At 42.2% G+C, this 26,229-nt stretch overlaps 1 protein-coding gene across 8 annotated transcripts in view; it reads left to right on the forward strand.

The window, feature by feature from the left end:
* The first annotated feature begins 368 nt into the window (after positions 1 to 368).
* LOC147231218 (RIMS-binding protein 2-like) overlaps positions 369 to 26,229 on the forward strand; it is a 73,974-nt gene continuing 48,113 nt past the window's right edge. For 2 of the 8 annotated variants that reach the window (XM_086152475.1, XM_086152478.1), the window contains exons 1-3: positions 990 to 1,129; positions 2,145 to 2,288; positions 8,496 to 8,639. In XM_086152475.1, coding sequence (XP_086008601.1) covers positions 2,148 to 2,288; positions 8,496 to 8,639 — 285 coding nt within the window. In that variant the 5' untranslated portion in view covers positions 990 to 1,129; positions 2,145 to 2,147. Of the gene's footprint in view, positions 443 to 988; positions 1,130 to 2,144; positions 2,289 to 8,495; positions 8,640 to 17,466; positions 17,685 to 26,229 lie in introns of those variants that run through there. The other 6 variants (XM_086152476.1, XM_086152482.1, XM_086152486.1 and 3 more) reach the window with 6 other exon arrangements.

The following is a 26,229-nucleotide window of genomic DNA, read 5'->3' on the forward strand; positions in this document are numbered from 1 at the left end:
CTTGTTTAAAAATAGAAGAATATTCAAAAATAAATAAATGTGACACTGATAAATAAATTTGACATGGGCAGCAATGTGGGTCTTAATGTGTGCAACTTTAACTGGGCTAGGTGACTAACTTTGTAAAAAAATAAAACCATTAATGTCATGACAGTGCGCCTTCGTAATGCGTTAATGCTTGATTCATTATTTTTCTGGGTAGCTAATGACGCACCCCGCTAATGCCTCTGAATTGACTGACACATACAGCAGGTCTCTGGTCTCACTTTGATAAATCTGTGCAGAGATGATCTGGCAGAGTCTCTCTCACATCCATGAAGGACCTGGCAGGACAGGACGTTTCTGCCCGACTCTCCGGGACCCCGGAGCTTTGTGCGTTGACGTTGCCGCATCTGTCCCTCTCCTCCACGGTGCACTGGAAGGAAACCGAAAGCTTCCCGAGGTGAGTCAGTGCAGACAAGCTGTTCGAGCAGTATCTTACAGAGTCAGGTAAAAGGGGGTTGATTTGTTACACAACTTTCTTCTGTGACTTATTTGCAAGCCCGTGTGAAAATGCACAGTTTTTTTTTTCGGTTAATTATTCAATAAATAAAAACAAAATAAATGTTTTCCGGTGTTTTTTTTCCCTATTCTCATTGAAATGAACCATTTGAGTATTTATATAAATCAAATCTCTGGGCGATACAAGCAGCATTAACCTTCTTGACCTCGGTATTGTTTCGCTGTTTTGTGTCGCCGTTGCTGCAAATATTTCGTTCTGGTGAGGGTTTGTGTGTGTGTGAGTGTAGACAAACCTAGCGACGCAGATTTGGATTTAACATCCAGCGATAAAAGCTGCCCCCCCACAAACACACACACACACACACACACACACACACACCATTGTGGTGCGCCGTCAGAGTAATCCCCTATTATGTAACTGAGTGGAGCTTGGCCTCTCACCGAACACACATCAACCTTTCCAGTCACTTGGCATTTACTAAAACATGTAGATGAACTTAATGCAGGAGCAACGGGGTAAAAGTGAGCCTTCTGACTGCAGAAAAAGATGGATTTTAATGTTACCGAACAAACACGTTAAATACAAGCAAGTTATGTTTTGAATGACAAAGGATGACGGAATTGTACAGTAAGTGTCAATGCCTTGTGCGATGAGTATACTTTAGTGTTATCGGACTCATTACACAATCATTTTTGTAATTTGCAGTTGTGTATGATGTGAAGATTCAAAGTCCCCTACTGAATAGTTATCCAGGTAGATTTGAATATATTTTTGTGATTCATGACTTGATCAGATAATAGTAAACCGCTTATTTCCTCTTGGTGTTGCGAATGCGAAAAAACTGAGATTCCATCATATCATCGATTTTTGTCCACTTACCTGCAGCCGGGTCACGGTAGCAGCAAATTGAATAAATCAATCCTGACATCCCGCTCTTCCTGCGGGACCCCCAAGGTGTGCCCTGACCACACAAGATATATAATCCCTCCGGCGTGTTCCGGGTCAAGCCCTGCCGGCTGAACATGCCCAGGGCAGCTCTAACGGGAGATGCCATGAACACCACAAGGAGAAAGGTGTCCTTGCCATGTGAAGGGGCAGCAGATGCACTTTGACTTCTCTGTTGGAGTCACAGCTTCTCGCCCCGGTCGCTGCATAGAAAAAGGAATAACAAGGAAAAAAAAAAACAGTGAAACGCAATAGCCCGTGTATTTGTAGTGCATAGTGAGCACAAAAAGTGTAGTCCTCACCAGAGGGATCAAAATAGAGACAACTACTTTGTATGATATTCAATTTAAGTTCAGCAGTGTGTATTTTTCGGGGTGGTGCAGTGGTTAGCGCTTTGGCCGACGGACCCAGGTTTGAATCCGACACGGTTCTGTGTGGAGTTTGCATGTTCTCCCCGTGTCTGCGTGGGTTTCCTCCCACAGTCCGAGAGAATTTTTGCCCCGAGTGAGCGAATGATTGTCTGTATATGCGGTCCTGCAAGTGACTAGCGACCAGTCCAGGGTGCACCCCACCTCTTGCCCGATGACAGCTGGGATGGCTCCAGCATCCCCCGTGACCCTGAGTGCAGGATAAGTGTTAGATGAGGGATGGATGGATGTGTACTTTCATTTGTATGCAGTGTGTCTTTTAACTGCAGGTGATGATGCGGGAGCATGAGTCCGGTGCTGATGTGGAGGAGCTACTCAGACAGTCTCAGATGGAGTTACAGTGGATCCAGAGACAGCTGGCTACCATCACTGCCAGAAACACACAGCGTCACCACGTGCGCGCCAAAGGCAAGGTACGTCGGGCCCCTGCTACCGTCTGCAGCCCACTCTGATCACTATTACTATAAAGAGAAGTTTTACTAAAATGTGTAAAATCTGACTTTGACATTTTTGAAGACACAATAAATCTAGAGCTTCTGAATTTTTCTGAGGTAAAAGCATGGTTGTAATGAGTTATTGAGTCATTTCTTAGGACCTCTAAATGCCATGGAAGAATTCAGAATTTATCAGGTGCTTTTTTACATCTTACTTCGATTTAATTGTAAGAACCTTTCTTTTAGACTGAATTAAGTTTTTGGGCACTATTGAGGGTGGCAGAATTTTCCTTTCCTTAGCAAGAGCTCAGAAGATATTCCCAGGGAGATAAACTGTTCCAGTAGATGGGCAGTAAGGGATTAGTTTGTTTAGGAGATGCTTGAAAGTTTCCAATAACCCATTTGAAAAACCCAAGATGAGAACCCCAACACTGTTGTTATGAAAAGTAGCATTAAGGCGATGGACAAAAACAGTCCAAGTCTGGGATTCATCTGCTCCCATATTTCTGTGGATGCTCTGCAACCAGTGTTCATGACGTGTTTCCCTCTGCGGCAGTGTGGGATCTGTCTGTGGAGATCCTGCAGACGGGTTCTGCAGAAGCTCTCCAGAACCAGTGTGTGTCCTCATCCGGAGTCAAACTCCTCAAACATCAGTGACCCCTCACACGCTGACCCTGATACTCTGAATTATTTGCTTGGGTCCCTCTCATTCTCTACTCCAGACAAGCTATATGTTTTGATTCTCATCTTTAAGCCTGTTCACAATTACTGTTACCTATTATGTATATTATATTTGACGGAATTGAAAATGGGGTTATCTGGTAAATATAACACTCTGCTGAAGGACTTTCAGGGGACTGACCTAAAAAAGGTCAGCCTCTTTGAAGTAGTCCCAAAACCGACAAGCGATACGTTTTCGTTATCACGGAATAGGATGACCACATAATGATATTTAAAAATGTCTGCGCGGAAGATTTCATTTTTTTCCCCCCAATTTACAGATTTGTCTCCCGGAGACATTTCAGATAGTTAATCTCTTCTCAGCTGTGCTCACACTTGTCACGCCTTTGCTTGATACAGAACTGCTGCCAGCAGGCAAACTGTCGCTGTCATCCATATTTGTAGTTTCTGTTGTTTTCTTATCCAGACACTTGACATATGTTTCCAGAGGAGGACTGCATTCTTCCTAAAAGAGGTGACAGCGTTAAAAAAAATCCTCCCGATATGTGAAGGGAGTAGGTCAAACTAACCAGCTAGTTTAAGAAGGAGTCCACTTGAATCTTTTAAGAGATTTTGGCATACTTTATGTCTGATCCAGTTTGTGTTTGTTCCTGAGCCACAGTCTCACAAGGGTCCATTTTCATGCCTGAAAACCAATGCACTAAGAGAGTTATGCATCTATAGCAAGGACAGGAACAGGCGGATGAGCATGTGTTGCTAGGCAACAGAGTGGAACGGCGTGTACGTTCTGTTTTCTCGTCTCACTTGCACAACACTTAGTGTCTCTTTCTTTCCATTGTCTCCTCTGTCCTGTGCCTTCTTTCTGGTGTTTGGCAGACAATTTGCAGACAGCGCTGGGCGGCTGCTGCTGATGTAACCTTACTAAAACCCTCATGCTGATTTAATTTAAGTACTCTGGTTGGTGATTTAAAAAAAAAAAAAGAGTTGAAGAGGGTAGATGGCTGCTTGTTTGCAAAGTCTGCCCAGGAACAGGACATTTGTGTGTGTTTTTTTATGAGGGAAAAATGACAAATCTGAAACAGACAGAAACAACAGTCATAACATAAGTCTCTGTTGGATACTAAATCAGGATCTATAGAAATGGGGTGATGAGATGTGGGATACTCCCATGGGCTACTTGATTTAATTTCTATTAAAAAGTACAGAACAAATGCTTGTTAGAACATCTGGAGGAAAATATTTGTTTTCCCCAAGTGTGATGTTTGGGATGCGCGGCCGTGTCTAGCCATGAGGCAGGCTAAGAAAAAGAAGGAGTTTATTTAAAGCAATATGAGAAGTGAGAAGGGAATCTGTGAGGGACAGAGCGGAGGATGTTTCTGTCTGTCAGCGCCACAATGCTATTGCTGCACTTACTTTTGCTCTCAGTGAGTTTAAGTCAGCTGCAGTTGTCCGGGGATCGGACATGCTGTTAAAGCCGCAGGATGGAAAAGCTCGTTGCATCTCTCAAAACAGATCTCCAGCTGCCGATTTATACGCGTTCTCATACGGACGGGTCACTTCTGCCTCAATGCCAGACTGTGATGGAGAACAGTGTCATTTTGGGACAAAGGCACTGCCTTCAAGGTATGGAAGTTTTTTTTAAGTTAAAAAAAAGATTGTAGGAGTAGTGACTGTAAGAGGTAAAGAACAAAGGTGGTTCCCACAAGCAGCATCCTCATTAAATCTAATCTGAATATTAAAATCCCTTGTTATCAACAACAGTAGCTCTGCAGATGTATGAAATGTGAATATTGTTTAGGTATCAGTTTTGTTTTTTAATTATAGGGTCCCTTTCCCATTCCTATTTGTCCATGCAACTGCATGAGGCAGGGCGATTGCAAGTGTTTCTTTCGCACACCAGATGGCGATATGAGTATCTGTTTAACTTCCAGTCCAAATGTAATTGCTATGGGGGACTCTGTCAGCAGAACACACACACACACACACACACACACGCGCACACACACACACACACACACACACACACACACACACACACACAGCTTAACTGTCATTACATCTGCTGGCCGTGGTTCCTTTGACCCTAAATCCTACAACACAGCAAAAATTAAATGAATTCCACAATTTCATAAATTCACAATGTGTATTTCCTACTCATATTTCATAAAAATCTGTTGAGATTGCGGGGCATGAGTGAGTTGCACAAAGTGAAAAGAAGTTGCAATAAAACGATTATCACGGCTCTCTGATAATTGATTATCTCACCTTTCAGTTGTTCTTTAGCTTTAAATGACACCCCTCCCATAGTGCATATAGGAAAAGTATTTAGCGTGTGTCTTAAAGGGGATTTTTTTTTTTCCTGAGACTGGTCCATTAATTTGATTTTTAGTGGAACAACCGTGGATCTGTACATTTAGTCTTCTTTAAACCTTCAAAATTAATGCTTTTGTTTTGATCATTTCTTATCTCCAAAGGACAAAACGTTGCAGTTGTCGACTGCATGTCAGTCAACAAAACTGACCTAACGTGGGGAAATCTGAAAAGATCTTTTGCAAAACTGTGATCGGTTGCCAGGCAGCTTCCAATCTGTCTTAATCATCAAACACTACAGATAAGCCTGCGGAAACAATGTTCGATCAAATGCCACCGGCTCTAAGCAGCTCTGAAACGGAGACGTTCACCTGGAAAAAAAGACATTTCCATCAAAACATTTTTTTGTGCCCTTGTCGCTTTATGATAAATAGATATATAAGGCAAAAAACCCTTCGATTGTTCATGCACGCAAAGTATTGTTTGATGCTGGGGTCAAAAGGTTGCTGCCCCCCCATCTGAAAATACTTACTGCAGAACTTTTTTTCAATAACAAAAGGCTTCGTTTTTGCGCTTCTCTCACACCGTTCCTTCTGATACCAGAGTCTCATCTTAAGTTCATCGGCCGTTGTGGGATCCCTTACAGATCCCTTACAAAAAAAAAGGTTGGTTTTGTGACAGTGTGTTACATCTTACAGGAGTGGATGCCAAAATCAAGAAAGCCTTTCAGGTCTGCAATTCTACTCACAAGGATGATTCCCTCCCTTGTGGCTTGTGGATGGAACAGTCAGGGACTAACCGACCCGGGGACTGGATGTATGGCCCCGCATTTCAGCCATTACTCATCCTTACTGGATTTGAGGACCAAATCTTTCTTGTCTCACACAGATGAGTCATTCATTACAGTTGGCCTCATCATTGGCGGGAGAAAATAATTCCTCGGGAACCGACCGCAAACTAGGCCCCAGATCCTAAAGTCTGTCAAATACTGAATTATTTTCACAAGTGATGTGCATGAGAAATTAATTTGAAACTTTAATTCATCCGCTATCTATACGGCTTATCGTGCGCTCAGGGTTGCGAGGTGTTTGAGTCTATCCAAGCTATCATTGGGCGACAAGTTCAACCGTGACCCATTGCGGGTGCGACATTTAGATATACGACCATTCTCATCCATACGTCTGGGCAATTTAGGGCCTCCAATAAACCTACCGCATGTTTTTGGACAGTGGGAGGAAACCCTGGATGAAATCCAAACGGACATGAGGAGAACATACAAACTCCGCACAGAAACGTCCCCTGCCTTGCTACGAGGAGGCGCCGACAACTGCGCCAACGTGCCCTCGCTTGAAACCTGATATAGAGAATGACTTTCACAACGTTTTAATATTTGCTAATCCGTCTCCAACGCATGTAAGAGGATCCCCGTCTTGCACCTGAGGTGCTCCGATCTAAATGACTTGTACATCGGCTCCCACATGACATCCATATGGTCTGAATTCTTCTTCAGAGTAGGTCGACCAAACATGTTGTCTGTCTGTTTGACCACCCGCAGCACTGCTTGGCGGATCTGTCAGTGTAGCTCTGTCTGTTCTTGAAAACTCCCATCCCGCTGTATTAGTTGGCGGTCTATGTGTAGCGTGTCTGCTTGGCAGACCTTCTGTATTCAGCAGGTGGATCTGAGTGTCCGTCCATCTGCTTGGCAGGGCCGCCATGCTGGACTTGGTAGCTCTGGCAATCTGGGTAAACTGACATTTTGCCTGCAAATTTGTTTTTGAAAGACTTTGTTTTTGTGGAAGATGATAGCCCTGACTTGTGGCCAGGGCATCTGGTCATTATGCGGGCGAGAGATCTTTAGTGACAAGACATCAAATGATTTTATAACATGTTAATTGGAATAATATTAATTGATAATGCTGTCCTGTGTTGTTAAATCACAGATAGAGGGGTGAAATTTGAACAGATTTAATTGATCTGCACCGACATGAACCCGAATCTTCTTTTCTAATGCATTTAAAACTACTCAAAACATGATTTTTGTAGTGTGTGCATCCTCACATGCCTGGGTTAAGAAGGTTTAGAAAGTGTGTGTGTCACCTTCAACCCCACCTTCCCCCAACTAAACTACTACTCAGATATTTTCTATCTGCAGCATCGCCAGCTGCCTTGAAGTGAGATAAACAATAAAACAAATCAATGTCTGGCATAAGAGACTCTTTAGAGACCTGAGGCGTTAAGTTTGCCTGACATACTGTACATAAATTATACCTGTTAGAAGTCAAATTCATTTCCCAAGTCTCATCTATAGGAGGAAGAAAAAACAAAATAAACAACCAAATAAGAAAGACATTAAACACACAATCTTTTGGCAGTTGTAGCATCATTTTCAGGTTAATCAGGTTTCAGGTACTTCAGAGAAGCTTCTACCAATGCCTGACTACATCGCTGGTTGAAAAAAAACAACGCAAGCCTCAAACATTGATCAAGCACTGTCTCCTTTATCTTGACCTTTATATGTATTTTTTTCAGCTAGTTAGACGAGCCAACACTTATATATTGTTGTTTTTGGGGGGTAACCGGAGAGGTTGCCAAAAGAGTGTCACGTGTAATGTGTGATAATAGAGCATCAGCAAGAATGAAGGGTAACGTGTAGAGGACGGTGGCGAAGACCAACGATGTCTGGTTAGGAGACAGTAACATTGAGGAAAGACAGGAAGCAGACATTGAAGGCAGCAGATACGAAGATGCCGGGATCTTCTCTGGGAGTGAGGAGGACGGGTAGGATCTCGAATGAGTCCGTCAGAAGGACAGCACACGTTCGATTTTTTTGGCGACGGAGACGGTTTGAGGTTGGAACTGTCAAGCAGGAGGCCCTGCAGTAGGACCAAAGCAGAGATTTATGGATGGAGTGAAAGGGGGACATGTAGTTAGTTGATGTGACAGAAGAGGATAAAGAGTAGAGGGTTAGATGGAGGCAGATTTGGCTGCAGGACCCCTCAAGGGAGCAACTGAAAGGAGAAAAAAAAAGGAGGAATTAAAGAAGTTGCCAGGAAAATTAACTGAATGCACAAAAGAAAGCCTGCCATCTTGGAAAGATACCCTCCTTGTTGTTTTAAAAAAGGATCTTTGCATGCAGAGCCCCGACAATCGTTAGCGCATATAACTGCCTAATACTGTGTTTCTCTGGTCTTTCAGTCAAAATATGAGGCTTCATCTCAGCAAGGCACAGGCCAGTCCGTTCAAGGCGCGCTCCGCTTTCAACTGCTAGAAGAGAGAAACCGAGCTCTGAGGCTAGAGGTGGCGGCGCTCCGACAGGAGAGACAACGCTACAGGAAATTGGTAAGAATCCTACGATCGCAACAATGTCTTGTTGCGTCTTTGACACAGATACAAACGTGCTCTCCGTCTTTCATCGTGTTCGCACTTTCATTCTGCGTCCACGTCCTTTCTCCATCATCTGCACTCACGAATACGATGAACACAGATACTCAGTCTTTATTTTTTCTCGCTATTGTCACGGCCCCAGCTTTAATTCATCAGGGGCACAGCTGTCTACAGCGGTCTGGAATGGGCTGGGGCGGTATTGCACGGTCAGATCCATACGGATTCCGTGCACTCGATCTGGGTTATGTGGATATAAGTGATGTATTGTCGCAGATCTGTTAGGATGCGTATTTTATTGTATTTGCGTATGCGAGTTTCACATCCCCTTTCTACCGTTTGCACAGCACGGTCACACATGCGTTTGTGAATTTAGTGGATGTATTCTCCAGAGGTCTCTCCCAGGTGGCCTTGGGAGAGCAAGGCGTGTGAACTGTTGTCTTGGCAACGCGCCCATTTGCAGGAGTGTGGACAGACTGGCAGAGAGGAACTGACAGAGCATAATGGCTGCTTCTGTTACAAGCCTCTATGGCTTCAAATGAGTGTCAGTAGCCGAGTGGATCCTGCATGGTACCATCTGTGGTCTACATTTTATTGATAGTGTTGTACTTCACAATCTGGTACACACTGACAGAGAGGTCACGGCCGCCATCTTTGTATGCCATAGGAGCATATCTAGTGACTCATTGACGGGAATGTGAGAATCAGATTCATTGTGATATCATTTCTATGAATTTGGAACACGTTATCACTTTGCATATGCAGATACGCATGATCCGCAGTTGAGCCAGAAGCAAGGATGAATCATGGAAGATTCTGGACTGTTCTCAACTGAGCTGTGATACCTAGTTCTGTTTTTTTTTTTTTTTTTACACGTGGTTGCACAATTGGTATCTGGCTGAAAAGAATGTCACACCCTCAGGTTACAAACAGAAATCTTCTTAAATGTTTCATCTAAATTCCGGATATTCGGATTCATGAATGCTTTTGGACTGCAGTCAAGTCACCCACTCTAAATTATTTATGTAGAAAAGACCAAATCAATAAATGATAGATACACTGACAGCTCACTGGAATGTTTTGCATTTCCCCAATAGTGTTATATTAGTTTAACCAAATGCAAAATAACATACAAACACATAGCCTGCGAAGTGCAAGGTTAGGGTTCGGGAGTGATGTTTTGACTTAAATTAGTCATCATTTAACTGAAAGGTACAATCTGAATTGGTATATTTTTGTGCATTCAAATGTTAGCAATACCACTGCTCTATAAAATTGAAACTATTTTCAGTTTACTGCAATGCAAGGAAGAGACGGGCCATAGTCACACTTAAAAAGAAGAAGGGCATTTAAAAAACGGATCCAAATCTAGAAACAATGATTCGAACAGGTGACTTGACGAGTAGAAGGGACATGCAGATGTAACAACTGAAAGCATAAACCGTGATGCTCGAAGGAGAAAATGGTATTGTTGAGGATCAACACGAAACTTGAACGGTAAATGAAAAATACAGAAATGAAAGCGTGCAGGGGCAGCGAGTTGCAGAGTTTTCATAGGAAAAAATTACTTCACTAAATCTCTTCCTTGCAAATGAATGATTTTGTTGTCAAAGTGTCCCCACTTTGGATCAACAGCCACTCTACTGCATAACCACAGCCCACCTCCGGCCCGAGAGTGCTCCTCTCAGACTTGGCAAACCTGTTGCATTAATAACTGCAGAGTTCTAAACTTCCTTGGCCTTTACACCATCACACAACCGCGTGCTGGGAGCCTCTCAGAATGGGATTCCACGGCTGAGCAGCTGCACGCAAACCTTAAATCGCTGAACTCGATGTCAGATGGAGTGATGCGAGGAATGTTCCCAGCTGTCTCCCGAGCAATGAAAATGTGTTTTGTGTAGTGGTGGCTCATGTCTCAGCAGATGTCAGGTGAATGCTACCTAGCTGACCTTTTAGTCTGGAGGAAGAAAATCATTGAGGGACGGTGTTGTTGGGCTCGGCTCTATTTTGGAAAAGGAAAATCTTGTGCACCGAGGCATTTTAGACACCTCACTCTGACTATAACCCCATCCAGCACCTTCGGGATGAGCCCCTTGAGGTTGGAAAATATCCTCTGGACAAATTAACAGAAAAAAATCTCTCAGACGTATTTATGGATGGACAAAAATGTTGTTCTGCAGGTGCCTCCACAGCTCGGGCATTGCAGACCTTCCCTCTGAGCAGTGTGCCTCGCCCTTTAATTAAAAAAAACAAAACAAGTGAAAATGTGACAGTGAAGGGACAACAAAATCTTACATGCATGCCCCGCTAAAAAATTTCAGCCGACAAAAGACGAAGACCTCGTATTCATTACACTCGTGTAAATTAATTTGAACATGGATTTAGTTAATTTATCCTCCCTCTTTGACTGCCTATGACTTGTTGATTTTCAGAAAACTTTGCGCCCTTAAAGTCACTGGGGACAAAGATGAGTTTTTCTTCTCACAATTTCAGATTTTTTTTTTGTCTTTATTTTACATATCTGTTGCATTGCTTGGTTGTTCCTGTGTTCTACATATCTAACTAACAAAGAAAAGGATTGGCCAAGAGAAATTTTAGAGAAATAAAATAAAATACTTGCAAGTGGTTGCCTGGAAACAATCAGTGATAGACAGTTGAGGAAAGACACCCTAGGTGAAGGCTGACCTTCTGTGTACTGTGTAACTCCTGCTCAAAGACCACAGCTGTCTCCCTGGACACCATCCCTATGGCAACAATTGTGTTCTACCAGCATTTTGCCCGGTTAGATGATGGCGGTACTATGGGCTGTCCCAGTGTGAAAAAGTGACATCTAATCAATTATCCCTGTAATCTTATCACAGATGTTGAGACAAACCAGGGTTAATTATAGTCCTGTGTAATGTAACATGATTTAGATGAAACAATTCTACCACCCACTGGATATTCAGAAAAACCACATTGTTTTGACTTGCAGGCTGGTTTGAACGACTGATAACAGACAGGCCGTGTTTTCGTTGGAGGATCCCTTTCTTTCCTTAATCAAATATATGGCAGACAGTATTCTTTCTGATGGGAGAAGTTGTCTCTATTTAACTGCATTAGCATGTGCCCGGCCCGCATGTTAAACTGGGGAGCGTCGAAGTAGAGAGCAGACAGGTTTACCTTGTGGGATGTGGTCAAAATAAATTCTAGGTTAAGCTTTGAAAGGCCGTAACACACCGAATACGTGACATGAAAAGAAACCGCGAAACAAGTTGATCGTGCTTTGTAGACGCTTTGAAGTGATAAATAACCCTCTTTCCTTTATCTTGCCTTTTCTATGAGCTCCCCCCTTTTTTTCTTTCTCTCCGCTCTTCTCTGCTCTCTGCATGTTGTTCTTTACACTCCGAACACTTTACCTTTCATCAGTGTCTTCTGTTCTCCCCTCTGTCATCTTTCAACCCCCCATCATTCCTGTGTGGACCTTCTTCAGTCCCAAACCCAGAGGGACTGAGTCTACAGGTCTGGTCTGGGCAGAGTCATGCTCACAATTATCTAAACAGATCTGATGTGAGTCAGCCAGTCTAAAATCAAATTTCTGACATTTTCTGGATGTTTGATCCAGCTATAAATTTTAAAATTCAATCTGGTACTTTTTTCCTGGCAGTGAATAAATCATATTTAAACCTCAGTGTAAATTTCCATCCTTGTGATTATTTGTCAGGAAACAGCAACAGTAGGAAACAGACTATACCATCAGCATCCTTACTTTGCTGTTCTTTTCGAAACAACTTTATTTAAACATTAGGGTTCGTGGATATTAATTGGACATAGACATGGGTGGTGAAGTTGTTTTCTTTCAAGGTGTTAAATGCAGGACTCCTAACATATGACCTCTTTTCCCACACCACACAACAGAAAACTGTGGCAACATATGATCTAGACGTGTGTCCCCCACAACTCGGAAAGAAAAAGGAAATGCTCAATGTCCCTAATACCTGTATTGAGAAAATACTTTGACTTTTCGCTTATTTTATGTTCCAGTTCTTCTCGAACCGTGTCAAGTGATATCACAGAGACGAGCAAACCAAAATGCTTCCCCTCTCAGGGACTCGCCGTCAGCGATGCTCAGAAACCGAAAGAGAAGTCAAAGCAGAAGTACAGTGCCGCCTCCTGTCAAAAACTCGAGTCGTAATCGCATCGTGTTCGGTTGCGATGTTGACAACCTCATGGGACTGAAGGTAACATTGCAGCCAGACGCCGCAAGAATTGCTCTATCAGGATTACGACCCATTTTAAGTGTGCATTACTGATCCTACTATGGAACCAGCAGGTTATAAAATGCACTGCAGAGACAGAAGCTTTTTGCTTTCCAAATTGGTTTTGGTGTGCTGCGTGCAATGACTGTCATTTCTTATTGCTGGACTTTGCGGTGCAGATAGGGCTTAGCGAAGAGCGGCTAATTGTTCACGCTGTAGTGACTCACTGTTGACTTTTTGAATTGCAAAGTGGTATAATGGGATTGGGAGGATTCCAACTACCTTGGCAAAGAGTATCTTATATTAATCTTTTAAATTAATCTATCCTCCAGAAAAAGAAAAAAAAACCTACAAAAAACACTGGTGCCATCTGTTATTTAGGATTTAAATGTAGCTTCAATTAAACAATGAATATGTAAAAAGAAGATGAAATGCTCCCTCCAAGATGGCTACTATTTTAGGGTCTGTGATTTTACGGCTAATACAAAAGGCTAGTACAAAAATGAGTACAAAAATACAGCATCAACATTATTCAGAACAATGTCATATGTTGAAGATGTAATTTTGCATGTAAATGCACAGCACTGCCATTTCAGGGCGTTCTCCAACTTAATGCCGGAAACCAATCACAATCTCTTAGCATGGAATTGTATTTCCCCATAAAACGGATGGGGAAAATAAATTATCCGCAATAGGAAATGTGCTAAAAATACATCACTAGCATCCTTGGTGAACTGAGCATCCTCCTTAACTGGATTAATTTTCTTTTTTGTCTCACATGATCTCCACAGAACAAATACACGCACATGCATGAGCAACCTATTTATGAGTGCAAATACGGTGTAGTCATTTGTAACTAGGCAGCCTGTAGCCAGTATGGTTGGAAAAAAACATATGTTGTTCTGCTATAATACTGTTACAAGAACTACAACTCGAACATACAGGAATAGTAACTGTGGGTCACAATACGAAACAAGTTAGCCTTGCGCTTGATAGAGAGCATTTTTCTCCAAGTCTAGTCTAAAGTGAAATATCTGAAGTTATATCTCTCTATGTCCAGACAGGAAGTGTCATTTCAGCATATAACAGAAGCAGTGAAGCCTCAAGTGCAGTTTCTCTACTGGTATTTTCCACAAACATTGATGCATTTGATTGATGAGTCAGTTAAAATATTACATTGAACATACAACATTTTAAAACTTTATCACATACTCATTCATTGTCATTGCAGCTTATCCTGCTCTCAGAGCCCCAACCCCAGCCGTGCAAGACGTGGGGTTCACTGTGGACGCGGGACGGGTCACCAGTCAGTCACAGGTCCGCATATAGAGATATACAAGCATTCACTCTCTCATTTATACGTCTGGGCAAATTTGAATTCATCTCCTGCATTATTTTGGACTGTGGGAGGAAACCACACTGCGATGGAGAGAACAACCGAAGTGCTAACTAGTACTGTCCACAAGAGCTAGTGATGTGCGGTGAGGTTCATGGCTGGTGAGGCACTGACATCATCCCCGCACGTCTCTTCCTCATATTTGAACGGAAAAATGCGATTATTTTAGCGATTTTGAAAAGAAAAAATAGCTGCGTGGAAAATAACTATATTGTATAAATTACTGAATAAATATAACCATTTAATTTATTTTTTCATTTTGCATTTTTTTCTTCCCGTGATGACAGGTGAGGCCCGGCCTCCCCTGCCTCTACTGACTGCACGTCACTAACAAGAACATATAGTCTGTTAGTCTGTAGTATAAAAATCAACATGTTATCAATGTTATCAATCGATGTTAGTTTGAAAACGATCCCTTATGAAAACTATTATCAGTTCTACTTAAGAAATAATAAAGTCACAGTGATTGTTATTTAATTCATGTTTGACATTTCATAACAAAAATGAATTACCTCAAAGCTGGATCACTTAAAAAAGAATTTGGTGAATGTCTCTCGCATCCCCTCTAATCTCAGCTAAGTGAAGAAAATGGCCACTTCCACCGAGAGTCCACTTCTTGGCTTCCCTTGTTTTTTTCCAGGAGGACTGGCTCGTGGTAGAGAAAGCACTTGGGTCGGTCTTTAAATAATAGTGCATGGGTCAGCTGAAGGCCCAGTCAATTGCAACAGTGCCTTAAACGTAACTCCCCACGATTACTTGGATCAATTAAATAAAGTGAGGAGAATTAGATCAAGTTAATACGACAAAATGTGATCAGTTGAAATGATTGAATAATGAAAAGACTATTACATTTATTGATTATTAAAAAAAAAAAACAGTGAGGAAGGAAATAATGAAAATGTGATAAAATCAGCCTAATGCTACCGTCTAAACGACTTATTGGGTTGTGGTTACTTTGAAACACAATATCTTGGCGACCTTTTGCTTTACATGTGTGACTGAAAGCCGCATCTTTGGTCAAAGATTATTAATTGATTAGTGATTAGTTGAGAAACTGTGATTAGTTGAGAAAATTAGGATCAAAGTTCAAGTTTCACAAGAGAAGGATCCTCGTGACTTTTGGCAGGCCATCATTTTCTGTTAATATTTTGAATTAAGTCAACATCCACTTGATGGATTGACACAAGGACCGGATTTGTACATCGACTGTTCTCAGACAATAAATCGTACTGATAAACTGATACCTAACTTTTTTAAGTTACAGCTTAATTCGGTCAATACGCCAATAAACGCGAGCATCGGGCAGACAGGGATAGCTCTGTTTTTTTTATCTTAAATGAATAAAATGCCAAATAAAGCAGGAGGTCAAAAGAGAAGCAGTGGTGATTTGGGGTTAGACGGTCCGAGCAGGCCGGCCGGGAAGCCTGTAGAGACGGCAGGTGGCTGGGACTTAACATTTGCAAACGTTGAGGATACGTTGGCACGATCAGGTCAGGTAAAATCCCTGTTTCTTCATATCATTAAATGGAACGGGGAGCCAAATATACATATACAGAGAAACCCCAAAAAGTAATGCATGGTTCATTGCAGCACTTAAATAAAAAAATAAAAAAAACAGAGAGAGTTTGGAGCAACGGAACAAACTTATTCCAATATTTTAAAATTCAGCTGTTTCTTAAATCTCAAGTTTTTGGGGGGGGTTTGTTCCAAAGGTGGGAAGCATGGAGTGCGTGCATTGAAATCTCCCTTTCATTGGAACCGAAGGATCAGTTTACTGTGACTATATTTGACTGTTAATTTTCAAACTTTTAATTAGAGTAATTTTTATACAAAATGCCGATCGCTCTAAACCCCTGAGCCGCTTCGCCTTTTCTGACAGTGGAAAACACAACAACACGGTTGCCACAGTTGAGCTAACGCTTGGTGGCAGCGGCAGGGAAAAATTTGGACATATTTTAGCATAATGCGCGTCCTTCTGTCACGACCAGAAATGGAAATGGACAGAAAGTGAGAGTAGGGTTTTTTTTTTTTACAGTGCAATAGATCAGTGGTCTCCAACCCCCTGGATCAATCGGTACGGGGCCGCACAAGAAATAATCAATTATTTCCGTTGGGATTTATTATCTGAGTCTGAACGATCTTTATTTTGAAAAATATTTTATTTTGAAAAATGATCGGAATACATGTCGGTCACTTGAGCGCCAAAAAGGTAACCCGCGAGCTAGCAAAATGAGTCAAAAACAGACGTCAGACGGAGAGTTTCTTTCCGAAGGGGAAAAGATGGATTCACACAGGGGATTCACAATTATTATTATAGTCGCAATATAAAAATTGTCAAGCGCTGACCGGTCCGCGGTGATAATAAGGTTGGGGAGGACGGCTGTAGATGAACCTGATTTCTAGGATTTGTCAGGATCCTGCAACGTCGGCAGTATCAGACGTGTTTGCGGGAGGAACACAGAGGCCTCAGTCCTGACCCGGCAGGACTCCATCGGAGGGACGGATCGCGGAGGGCGGTTGGATTTTCCGAGGATGAGAAACAAATCAGATTTGATTTACGTCGACACAACATCCTCTAAAATTATTTATAAAACCCCAAACACGCCCCCCCCTATGAACTAAACGGCCAAAACCTCGGACGTGTCCGAACTCAACGCGCGCGTCCGTCTGTCTCGACCAGAAAGCGAGAGAGATAGAAAGCATGTGACGGATAAAGAGATGTGGCGTCCACGGTTTTATAGATTTACCCCATTTCTTGGATTTTCTGCAGCGGCTGCGGCGGCTGTGTTTGGAACAAGGCGACCTCGGTCATGACCCGGGCAGACCTCATCTGAGGGAGGTGGAGGTGGAGGTGGGTTGAGCTGGTTCGCTTTCTCTTCGGTTGAAAATGAAGCCTCAGAACCCATCCCGCACCCCCCCTGGACTCCCAAGATGTCTGCTGCCGATCTTCTTCCGGGGATAACGGCCGGAGCTGAATCATTCGGTTGCGCGACTTTCCGCAGCTCGGTGAGCGGGGGTGTGGAGGATGAGGAAGGGGGTGGAAAACGATGGAGGAAGGGTGTCTCCGTGGGCTGGGATGGAGGAGAGAGAGGGAAGGAAAGAGAAAGGGGGCGGAGGAAAGTGGTGGTGAGGGAGTGAGAGCGAGAGAGAAAGAGTGTGTGTGTGTGTGTGAATGTGTGTGTGTGTGTGTGTGTGTGTGTGTATGAGAGAGAGAGAGAGAGACGCAGGCCCTGGAGCTGATGCTGATGCTGCAGCCGTTAGACAATTCCCCACCCAGTAAGAGAGAGAGAAGGGAGGAGATCAGAGGAAGGAGGAAAAGGAGTGAGCGACACCTCCGTCAAGATGTGCCCGGCTTAGCCAACACGCACGGTAAATATAAAAAAAAAAAACAAAACCCTCTATCGCATCCACGCTCCCTCCCTCCTTCACCGCCGCGCCGTGGGCTCCATCCTCTCCTCGTCTCCGCGTCGCGGCTCATGTGTGTATGTGTGTGATTTTTTTTTTTTTACACCAGAGTCCTATATTTAGTGCAAGGGTTGGTTAGCATAGCCAAGCAGCTGGGGTGACTGTGTGTGTGTGTGTGTGTGTGTTTGTGTGCGTATGCGTGCAGAAGGATGAAGAGGCAGACGTCCACGGAAAAAAAAGGTGTGAAAGAGAAGAGGATTCCTACACTTAATGAGGACGGAGAAGCATGTAGCATCGGTGTGTTTTGGCTGAAGCAGAGCCACCTGTTTGGAGGAGTGTGGGTGTGTGCCGTGTGTTAACGGCGGGGGGCGGAGGGGTGTGTGTATGTGTGTGTGTGTGTGGTAGTGATGGAGGGGTGGGTGGTTGGGTGGAGGGGTTTACGCTGTGCATGGATTTAATGGTATTCTTGTGGGTTGCTAAAGTCTGCATGTGAGAATTTGTAATTTTTACAGGAAGATGGATAGAAAGTGATGTCCTGACCATTTCCAGTGTGTGTGTGTGTGTGTGAGAGAGAGAGAGAGAGACTGTCTGGCTGTCTGTGTGTGCATATGCATTTTTTTTTTTTGTGTGTGTGTGGGTAAATCAACACATGTACGAATGTTCTTGTGATCCCTCAGACACGCTGGGCCATAGGCAAACATGTGGTGCTTTGTCAAACAAATTGCCTTTGTGTGTTTCTGTGTGTTATGTGCTTTGACACTATGTGGTTCTGGTAATTTGAAGCTTTTCCTGGATCTTGCCTGCTGAGGGGTTGCCAGGTGTTGGAGATAAATATTAACTCACTCCGAGCTGAGGCGTCATGCAAAGCGTTATCCCTCTGTCACGCCGACATGTGCTCCCATACATACGTGTTGTCACAGCCGTGCCATTTATACGTAACACAGAAAGCATTTCATAATGAATGAAATTTTCGTCTCAAACGTTCAATGCATGTTTTGATATGTATGAAGGACATACTATGGCATCGCTTGATCGGTCAAAGGGTTCACCTCTCGGTAAGAAGGGAAAAAATACTATAGTGAGGAAAAACTCAAATTGAAGCGCTACAAGAACATCAAAATCAAACAGGAGGAACATAAGAGGCTTGATCCATTTCTTTCATTTCATCCTTGCATTTCTGTCTCCTGTCCTCCCGTTTGTCTCCCGAAAAGTGTTCTCAACCCTGGAGAACCCGTCTTTTCAGGAGGAGAGGGCAGCAGGGATACACAGGCGCATCCTTCTGTGGAAGTCTATTTCCGGAACCATGACATGATGTTTACAAGTTTACACGGCTCACGCTAATGAACGCGTATTTGTATCGGTTCCGACATTTTCTAATAAATATTAACATGCACTGCTAAATGCTACGTAAGATCTATAAACCTTAAATGATGTGAGAATATAAAAGCAACTTCTCACCTTCACATGATTCAACTTCATGAGTTGGTCGAAACTAAAAGTGAATTCTACTCGTCATGAACGCCGACAAATATCATAAATCTAGGACCTGCTAAAGACGATGCAACCGTGTCATAATTAATCGCCGGCTCTTTAAAATTATGGCAACGAGGCACGGATGTCTCATTTTGTCAAATGCTTGCTGCCTCGCCTCCTCTCTCCTCACCTCCTCCTCTTGCATCTCAGGTGGGAGGTACTGAAATAAGGGGAGGAGGTGAGGAAATTAGTCAAGGAGTTACAAACACGGAACCAGGAAGCGGGTTCGTCATATCCTCTGTACCACAATTTCTTGGTCTCGGCGTGATAATATTTTCCGTCTCCCCCTTTTTTTTTTTTCATTTCGTTCCCTTTTTCTCTCTGCGCCTCCTCTCCTCAGAACGCAAGAGAAGACAGCGATCAATGCGACAGCTATTTTAAAAAAAAAGAGACATCCTGCCTTGGCGCTGTCATTTTAAAGAGACTGCAATTAATAATGACACAGCTGCATTTCCCGTTCAATGAAATAGAGATGTATTTATGCGGTCTGACAGTGTTCATGACAAGCCATATTCCATTAGACTAATTTACTTGGCGGAGTCATGCGACAAGATTGAATGGATCACATGTTAAGATGCACATTTAGAACATAAAAGATCGATAAATCACGGCCTCATTTGTCCATTTGTCAAAGAACGATATTGTCGATCCAATAATGTTAGCTTTCATTAGGTACTCGAATTTATAACCGTCATGTCAGGATTATGACAGCTGATGGCGGCGTATCCGGTTCACCAATCGAAACCATAGTAACGCGAATTCTCTCCAAACACGTATACAAACATCAAACCGTCAAGTTAAATAAACTCCAGGATAGTAAAACGTAAGCCCGTGTGATTCCGTGAATCCGACCCCCCACTGTGGAATCATAACTTTTAGATGTTAAGCACAGTTTTGAGTTGGATTGTTACTTCTGATGTGCCAGCGGGTCTGCTGTTGGTGTTTTGCAGGCCTTTTTTTTTTGCGTCCTGTACAAAGTGGTTAAGATGTAGTTCTTCATGGGTGTTTGTATCTGTAGCCGCTGTGGAAATGATAGCCCACAGCTGCACGTTGCCGCTTTGCCAACAATATCGCGGCCTCAGGCGCTGGGAAGACTTCCACAAAGTATAAATCTGTGTATCCTAGCTCCTGCCTCCTCCAGCGAGCCTCCCTTCTCTTCCAGATGCATTGAGGAAATTAAGAAGTCCTTTGCTGCTGGCTGATATCCATTTCCAGGTCAGAGAGAGGAAGACAGAGGAGAGAGAAGATGAAGAGGTTGAAATTACAGAAATGGGAAGAGCCTCAAGTCAGTTTTTGGAAACGTTAGAGACCGTGACCCAAGTTGCTCCCCAGTCAAAGTCAGGTCCAACATTTTAGAGTGCTGTTTGACTATATCGCGAGAAATATCATAGCCCAGATTGAGCTCTGGCATTATAGAAAATTGTGTAGTTCTCCTGGTTACCAACCGAGAAATATCGGTGTACCATGCATTGGATTTGACGGTGTAGTAAAATTTTACAGATTTAATAGTGCAGACAGTACAGGGTGAAAGGGTTTTTAAGTGAGAGGACACAACTTCAATTTCAGCGCATCATATTCAACAGCGGGTGACGCATTGGCGCAGCGGTTAGCGCTTCGGGGACCTTTCTGGAGTTTGAATGTTCTCCCCGTGTCTGTGCGTGTTTCCTCCCACACTCCAAAACCATGCGGGTTGATTGGAAAAAAAAAAAAATGGAAAAAATTGCCCCGAACGATTAAATGAGTGAATGGTCGTTTGTTTATATATGCGGCCCCGCGATTAACCGGTGACCAGTTGAGGGTGTACCCCGACTCTTGCCCGATGACAGCTGGCATCCTCCCCACGACCCTGAGTGCAGGATAAGCGGCAGATGATGGATGGATATTCAACAGCTGAGAGTCCCTTTGAAAAGCCAGAGGGGATGATTATGAACAAGAGGAAATATAAACCTGCTGGGTAGCAAAGAGAGAGAGGAAGAGTACCAAAAAATCAAACGGGGCATGTACAAGACAGAGAACCTTCAAGGTAAAACAACCTATACCATATAAAATTATAGATGATGCGCCAGGAAAACAATGGGGTTTTTATAAAGAAACTGAAAAGACCACAACAGAAAGTTAGAAGTCTAAAACAGGACCGTGACACACTGGCTAGTATGAAAAAAAAAAAGCAGCCCAAGTGTGAAACTCCCAATAGAATAGTTGGATTTCAAGATTTCCTCATTTCTCAGACAGGAACTTGGTTTTATTGTTTTTATTTTTGATATTTTGCAATGCTCTATCAGTTGTAATCACTCAATAAAAATGACAAAATTAAGAAACAGAGCCAACTTGGACCAAATAAGTGCTGCAAGATAAGGATTTACTGACAAACACACAGCTAATGTTACAAAATACATACAGGTGAAAATGTAAACGATTCCCATAATTTAAATGGGCACCTTTAGAGCTTTTGGAAATGTTGTGTGAGTGGACAAAAGTGCATTTTTTAACCATTAATTCACTTCATTCACCATTGTCTTGAAATCTGTTTACTGGTTTAAAGCGGTTCTTTTGCCAGGAAAAAGACAGGTTGCAAACAAAGTTAATTGTTAATTTGTGCACCTGGAAAAACTTATTTAGTGTCATAATCTTAATAAATTGTATGCGGTTTGTAAACAAAAAAATAAGGGTCTAGTATTCTCTCAGATAGTGAGCGACTCTAAGAGGAAAGAATCAGTCATACTCTGCTCTGGCTGTCACTTATCCCATTAAAGTGAACAGACTCTGGACCAGCCACTTTTTCTCTTGTCTGTGGTCAAAACCACATGATACCACAGGAAATGACTTGGCTACTGCCTCCCCCCCCCCCCCCCAAAAAAAACAAAGATAAATAAATTATTCAAATAAATGAGTTAAAAGTGTCTGTAAATGTTATTTTGTTCTGACTAAGAAGCCAGCAAATTTAGTGTCTGACTGATGGCACTAAATGAAAATATATCATTTATAATGTTTTTTCATGCACTGAAGTGAACTATGTAAGAAGTGATATTTTTTTTTAACTGATCCTACCCATGAGGTGAACAAATATGTTATTACACCTTTTGCCAACCAAATCTGATTTTATAAATATCGAACTGCACTGAGGAGAGTCTCATTTATCACTCACTCATTTATCGAACTCGAGGACCGGATATGAATTAATTTGACAGTTGGCTGGTTTTTGCTCATAACTCCTTTTAATGTGCATTTATTTACTGGTAGCTCCTTTTGAAATACATTTATTACATCATGAAAAGGTTTCAACCTCCAGATATTTCAGTGAGGGTCAAACTACAGTTTTATTTGACGTTATAAAGGAGAAGTCACAAGGCAAATGAAAAACCCCACTGAGGGTGGAACCCTTGCTGTCGTGTCTCATAAAATGCAAGTTTCAAGAATGCGTTGAATTTTTAAAATTATACGCAGCGGCATGTATAAATTATCCCAAGTATTTCTTTATTGAAGCAACACAGACCGAAACCAGCATATTTTATAAAATGGTCAATATGAGAAAATAAATGTCCCGAACGGATATCATGCCCATGCATTAAAAACACTTAAATTCAAATTGAAGTCATCCCTTTTAATAAGATTTTCCTGAAAGCTGACAAAAGAAAAAGTAAACACAGTCCCTTTCCTTTGCAATACATTATTTGGTTGAGTTACTCTGAAACTGTTGCGTTTGAGTGTCTGTCTGTGCGTCGCAGTCTATAGACTTCAAATGCTTGCACTGTGCACGGGCTCGCTTATGCATTTATGAAGACAGCTGACATGCCAGCAGAAACAGGAAAAGGAACTGGAAAGAACTGGTGTACAAAAGCACGTGTGCACTTCCTCCACTTTTAATAACAGAGCTGTGAGACTGGTTAGAAAAATCATCCTTATTCCCCTAATCTCGTTCCTACCGTACGGTTCTAATCCGTGTCCATTTCTTTCCCGTCTTCGCTTTGGCCGACCGCTGGACTGTGCCAGCTGATGCTCAGCTGGCTGCCGGAGGCTGGGAAAGAGAGAGGGAAGCAAGATGAGGGAGGAAATGAAACTTGTGTTTTCTGTCTGGCGGCTAATTTCCTTTCCCTCCTCTTGAGATAATCAGTGAGTCTGGTCACCGAAAAGAAAACCCTCGTGACAAAATCAAAATGTTGCTTAAGGTCTGCCTGGATTGTGTGGAAACATCAACATATTCTTGAACCCTTTTTTTTTCCCCCCAATATCTGTGCCTAGAAATGTGTGTATGTGTGTCAGGGAAAATCACGTGAGACACACAATACGCATAATTAAATGTTTCCCTGCCATAATGAGGAGTAAGATCATCTAACTCATAATTAGATGCTTACTTTTCACACACATTTAGAGGAAATCTCACACACACACACACTGAACTGACCTTTTAATTACACAGTCTAAACAATTACACAACAACATCTTACACCTCCGCCCTCCCTGAATTTTCCATTTCCTGCTCATTTTCTGATAACGGCCTACTGCTTTAATATCGCCACCACACCTTGAATGCTTTCTGCTTTCCATGTGACTTTTTGTTGATTTGTTCATTATTTTGTGCTAATTTTCGGGTAATTTATACTAATTGCAGGCAAACGTACGGTATTTTCCAAGGATTATTGAGACGATTCAACAGTGATTGTGACGATAGCCTTTAACGAACAAAATAAAATAAATGAATTAATTAAAAAAAAAAAAAAATTATAAAAAAAAATACTCCAAGATACAATATCTGATTTCAGACAATGTTCAGTATATAGCGATATTTTGCAAAACTATGAATTACAGACGCATCATTTATCCCTTCAACCTTAGTGTGTGGTTGCACATATCGATAAATAGACAACAGCTTACTTAAGTAAGCAGTAAATTATAGGAACACATGAGTTCCATGTTACATTCCAACGATATACTGTATGGTACATTATCTCCTCGGTGCTTAATAAGCACTACATTTCTGCTGCAGATCCATCCTATACATTATGTGTACATATGAGTTTTGCTGTATAAACAATAGTGCATTGTAATTAGGATTTTTTTGCTCCTTTACGTTCATCTACCTGCATATGATGCTAAAACACAGAATCAGATGTGGTTTGCAGTGCTAGCGTTCACGCTCGCATCAAGAAAAGTAAAATGTGATAGTTCATTCCTACTCTCCGTCATCTGGCATTCTGTACCTGACAGAGAACAGTTGCTATAGCAACGCTATCAATTGCCCTTTGCCGTTACCCTCACCCCATGCGTGTTATGCCTCTGCATACAACATGGGAAGCTCCCAAGTGCAAGTGCATGCTTGGATATGAGTGAGAACAATATTGATTACTGGCATATGCGCTGAGAGTGTTGATGTCATTTTAGCTGGCGGCGCTAGCAGAGAGAGAAAAACCATAAAGGAGCATTTTCTCCTCTCATATCCTTGTGGCTTTTCAAGATGTACCGAAGTTATATTAAAGGAAAGAGGGAGCAGCGAAATGATGGAGGAGGGCGGGGCAGAGACGGAAAGTGAAATGAAAAGACAGGGATTGTCAGAGAAGATATCTGATTAGAGTCAAACTATAAACAGAGTTTAATATAAAGTTTGAGAGCATGTTTTCATATAGTGCATGTATTTGCTCATTTAAAAATGATTTCCTGATTCATGAAGTGATACAGATGAGTATCTGAGCCTTGATTCACCTGACCTTTCTCATAGTGTATTCACTGAGCATTGTTTTGGAAGAAAATAAGATGGCAGATGTGCTTCTTGGTTTTATTGGGGAGAGAGAGAGAGAGAGAGTGGATGACATCTCCAAAAGCCTCTGTGACTCAAGTAATATGATGTCATTTACAGTATTGGCACGAGTTAGCAGAGCTGCTCAAAGTGTCCTTTCGAAGTATCACACTGATAGAAGGCTTGCTAATTCCACAGGACTAATAGCCTCACACTCTCTGCTGTAATTTCAAGGTTCTTCTCTATATTTCTCGAGTTTTCGTCCTTCTGTTGCCTTCGGTCTGTCATTGTCACACATTATCTCGTTCCTTTTTCTCCCAGTTTCTCTGAATAACTTCCTGATCACATCCTATTACCCCAATCTCACCTGTGCCTCCATCTGAGCTTTCCCTCCGACAAGCCTTAATTCCATCGTGTTTGCTGTCTGGTAGTGTTTAAATGATTGAAAAGGGGCCTTTGCTGGACAAAAAACGCCAGCGAGAGCCACACAGATCCAGAAAGAGCAGTCTGTGAAGATGACATTAAAAAAACGTGCCCCTTCAACTATTCTGGAATCTCGCTCACTTGCTCACATGGAATGGAAAGTGCTGCCATTTACAGCTGCCTTGCAGTTTTACAGGAGCCATTAAATAATCGTCATATACGTGTTTCAGTTCACGTACAAAGAGATGATTAACAGTTGATGTAAAGTGATCTGGTGTTGTATCCACATTAAGAAATTACAGTAATTCTGTAGTATTAAGTAATAGATACTGTATATATTTGTGCAAAGGCTCAAGTGTCGCGCAAGATGTAAAGATACTTAGGTGTAAAAAATACTATAGCAAACTATATGTCAGAAAAGCAGCACATTATGATAGCTGAGGTTTTTCTGCCGAATTTGAATAAATGCCACTGTGGTAGAAATCACAAGGAAAACATCATAAGGACAGTCAGTAACTTTGTAAAAAAAAAAAAAAGATAAAAAATATAATTTCTACCCTATCTTCCCAAAGGCACAAATGGTGCTTTCCAAATTGTCCAACACTCGTGTTAATATGAATATCTCTCATTTTGCAAAAATGTGCGTTTAGTATTTCAGAACCATTGCACATTAGAAATGAAACCTAAGGGAGAATGAACTTTGAACGAGGCAGTAACAGAGGATGAAGGCCACCAAGCCTTGCAAAATAACCTTGGCGCCAAGTCGTACTTGAAAGTGCCCGTTATACAACTCCAAATGTACCAACCGCCGTAAAACAACTC

The sequence above is a fragment of the Fistularia commersonii genome, chromosome 9 (assembly GCF_037954325.1).
Source record: "Fistularia commersonii isolate RoL2024-O1a breed Wild chromosome 9, RoL_Fcom_v1.0, whole genome shotgun sequence".
NCBI lineage: Eukaryota > Metazoa > Chordata > Actinopteri > Syngnathiformes > Fistulariidae > Fistularia > Fistularia commersonii.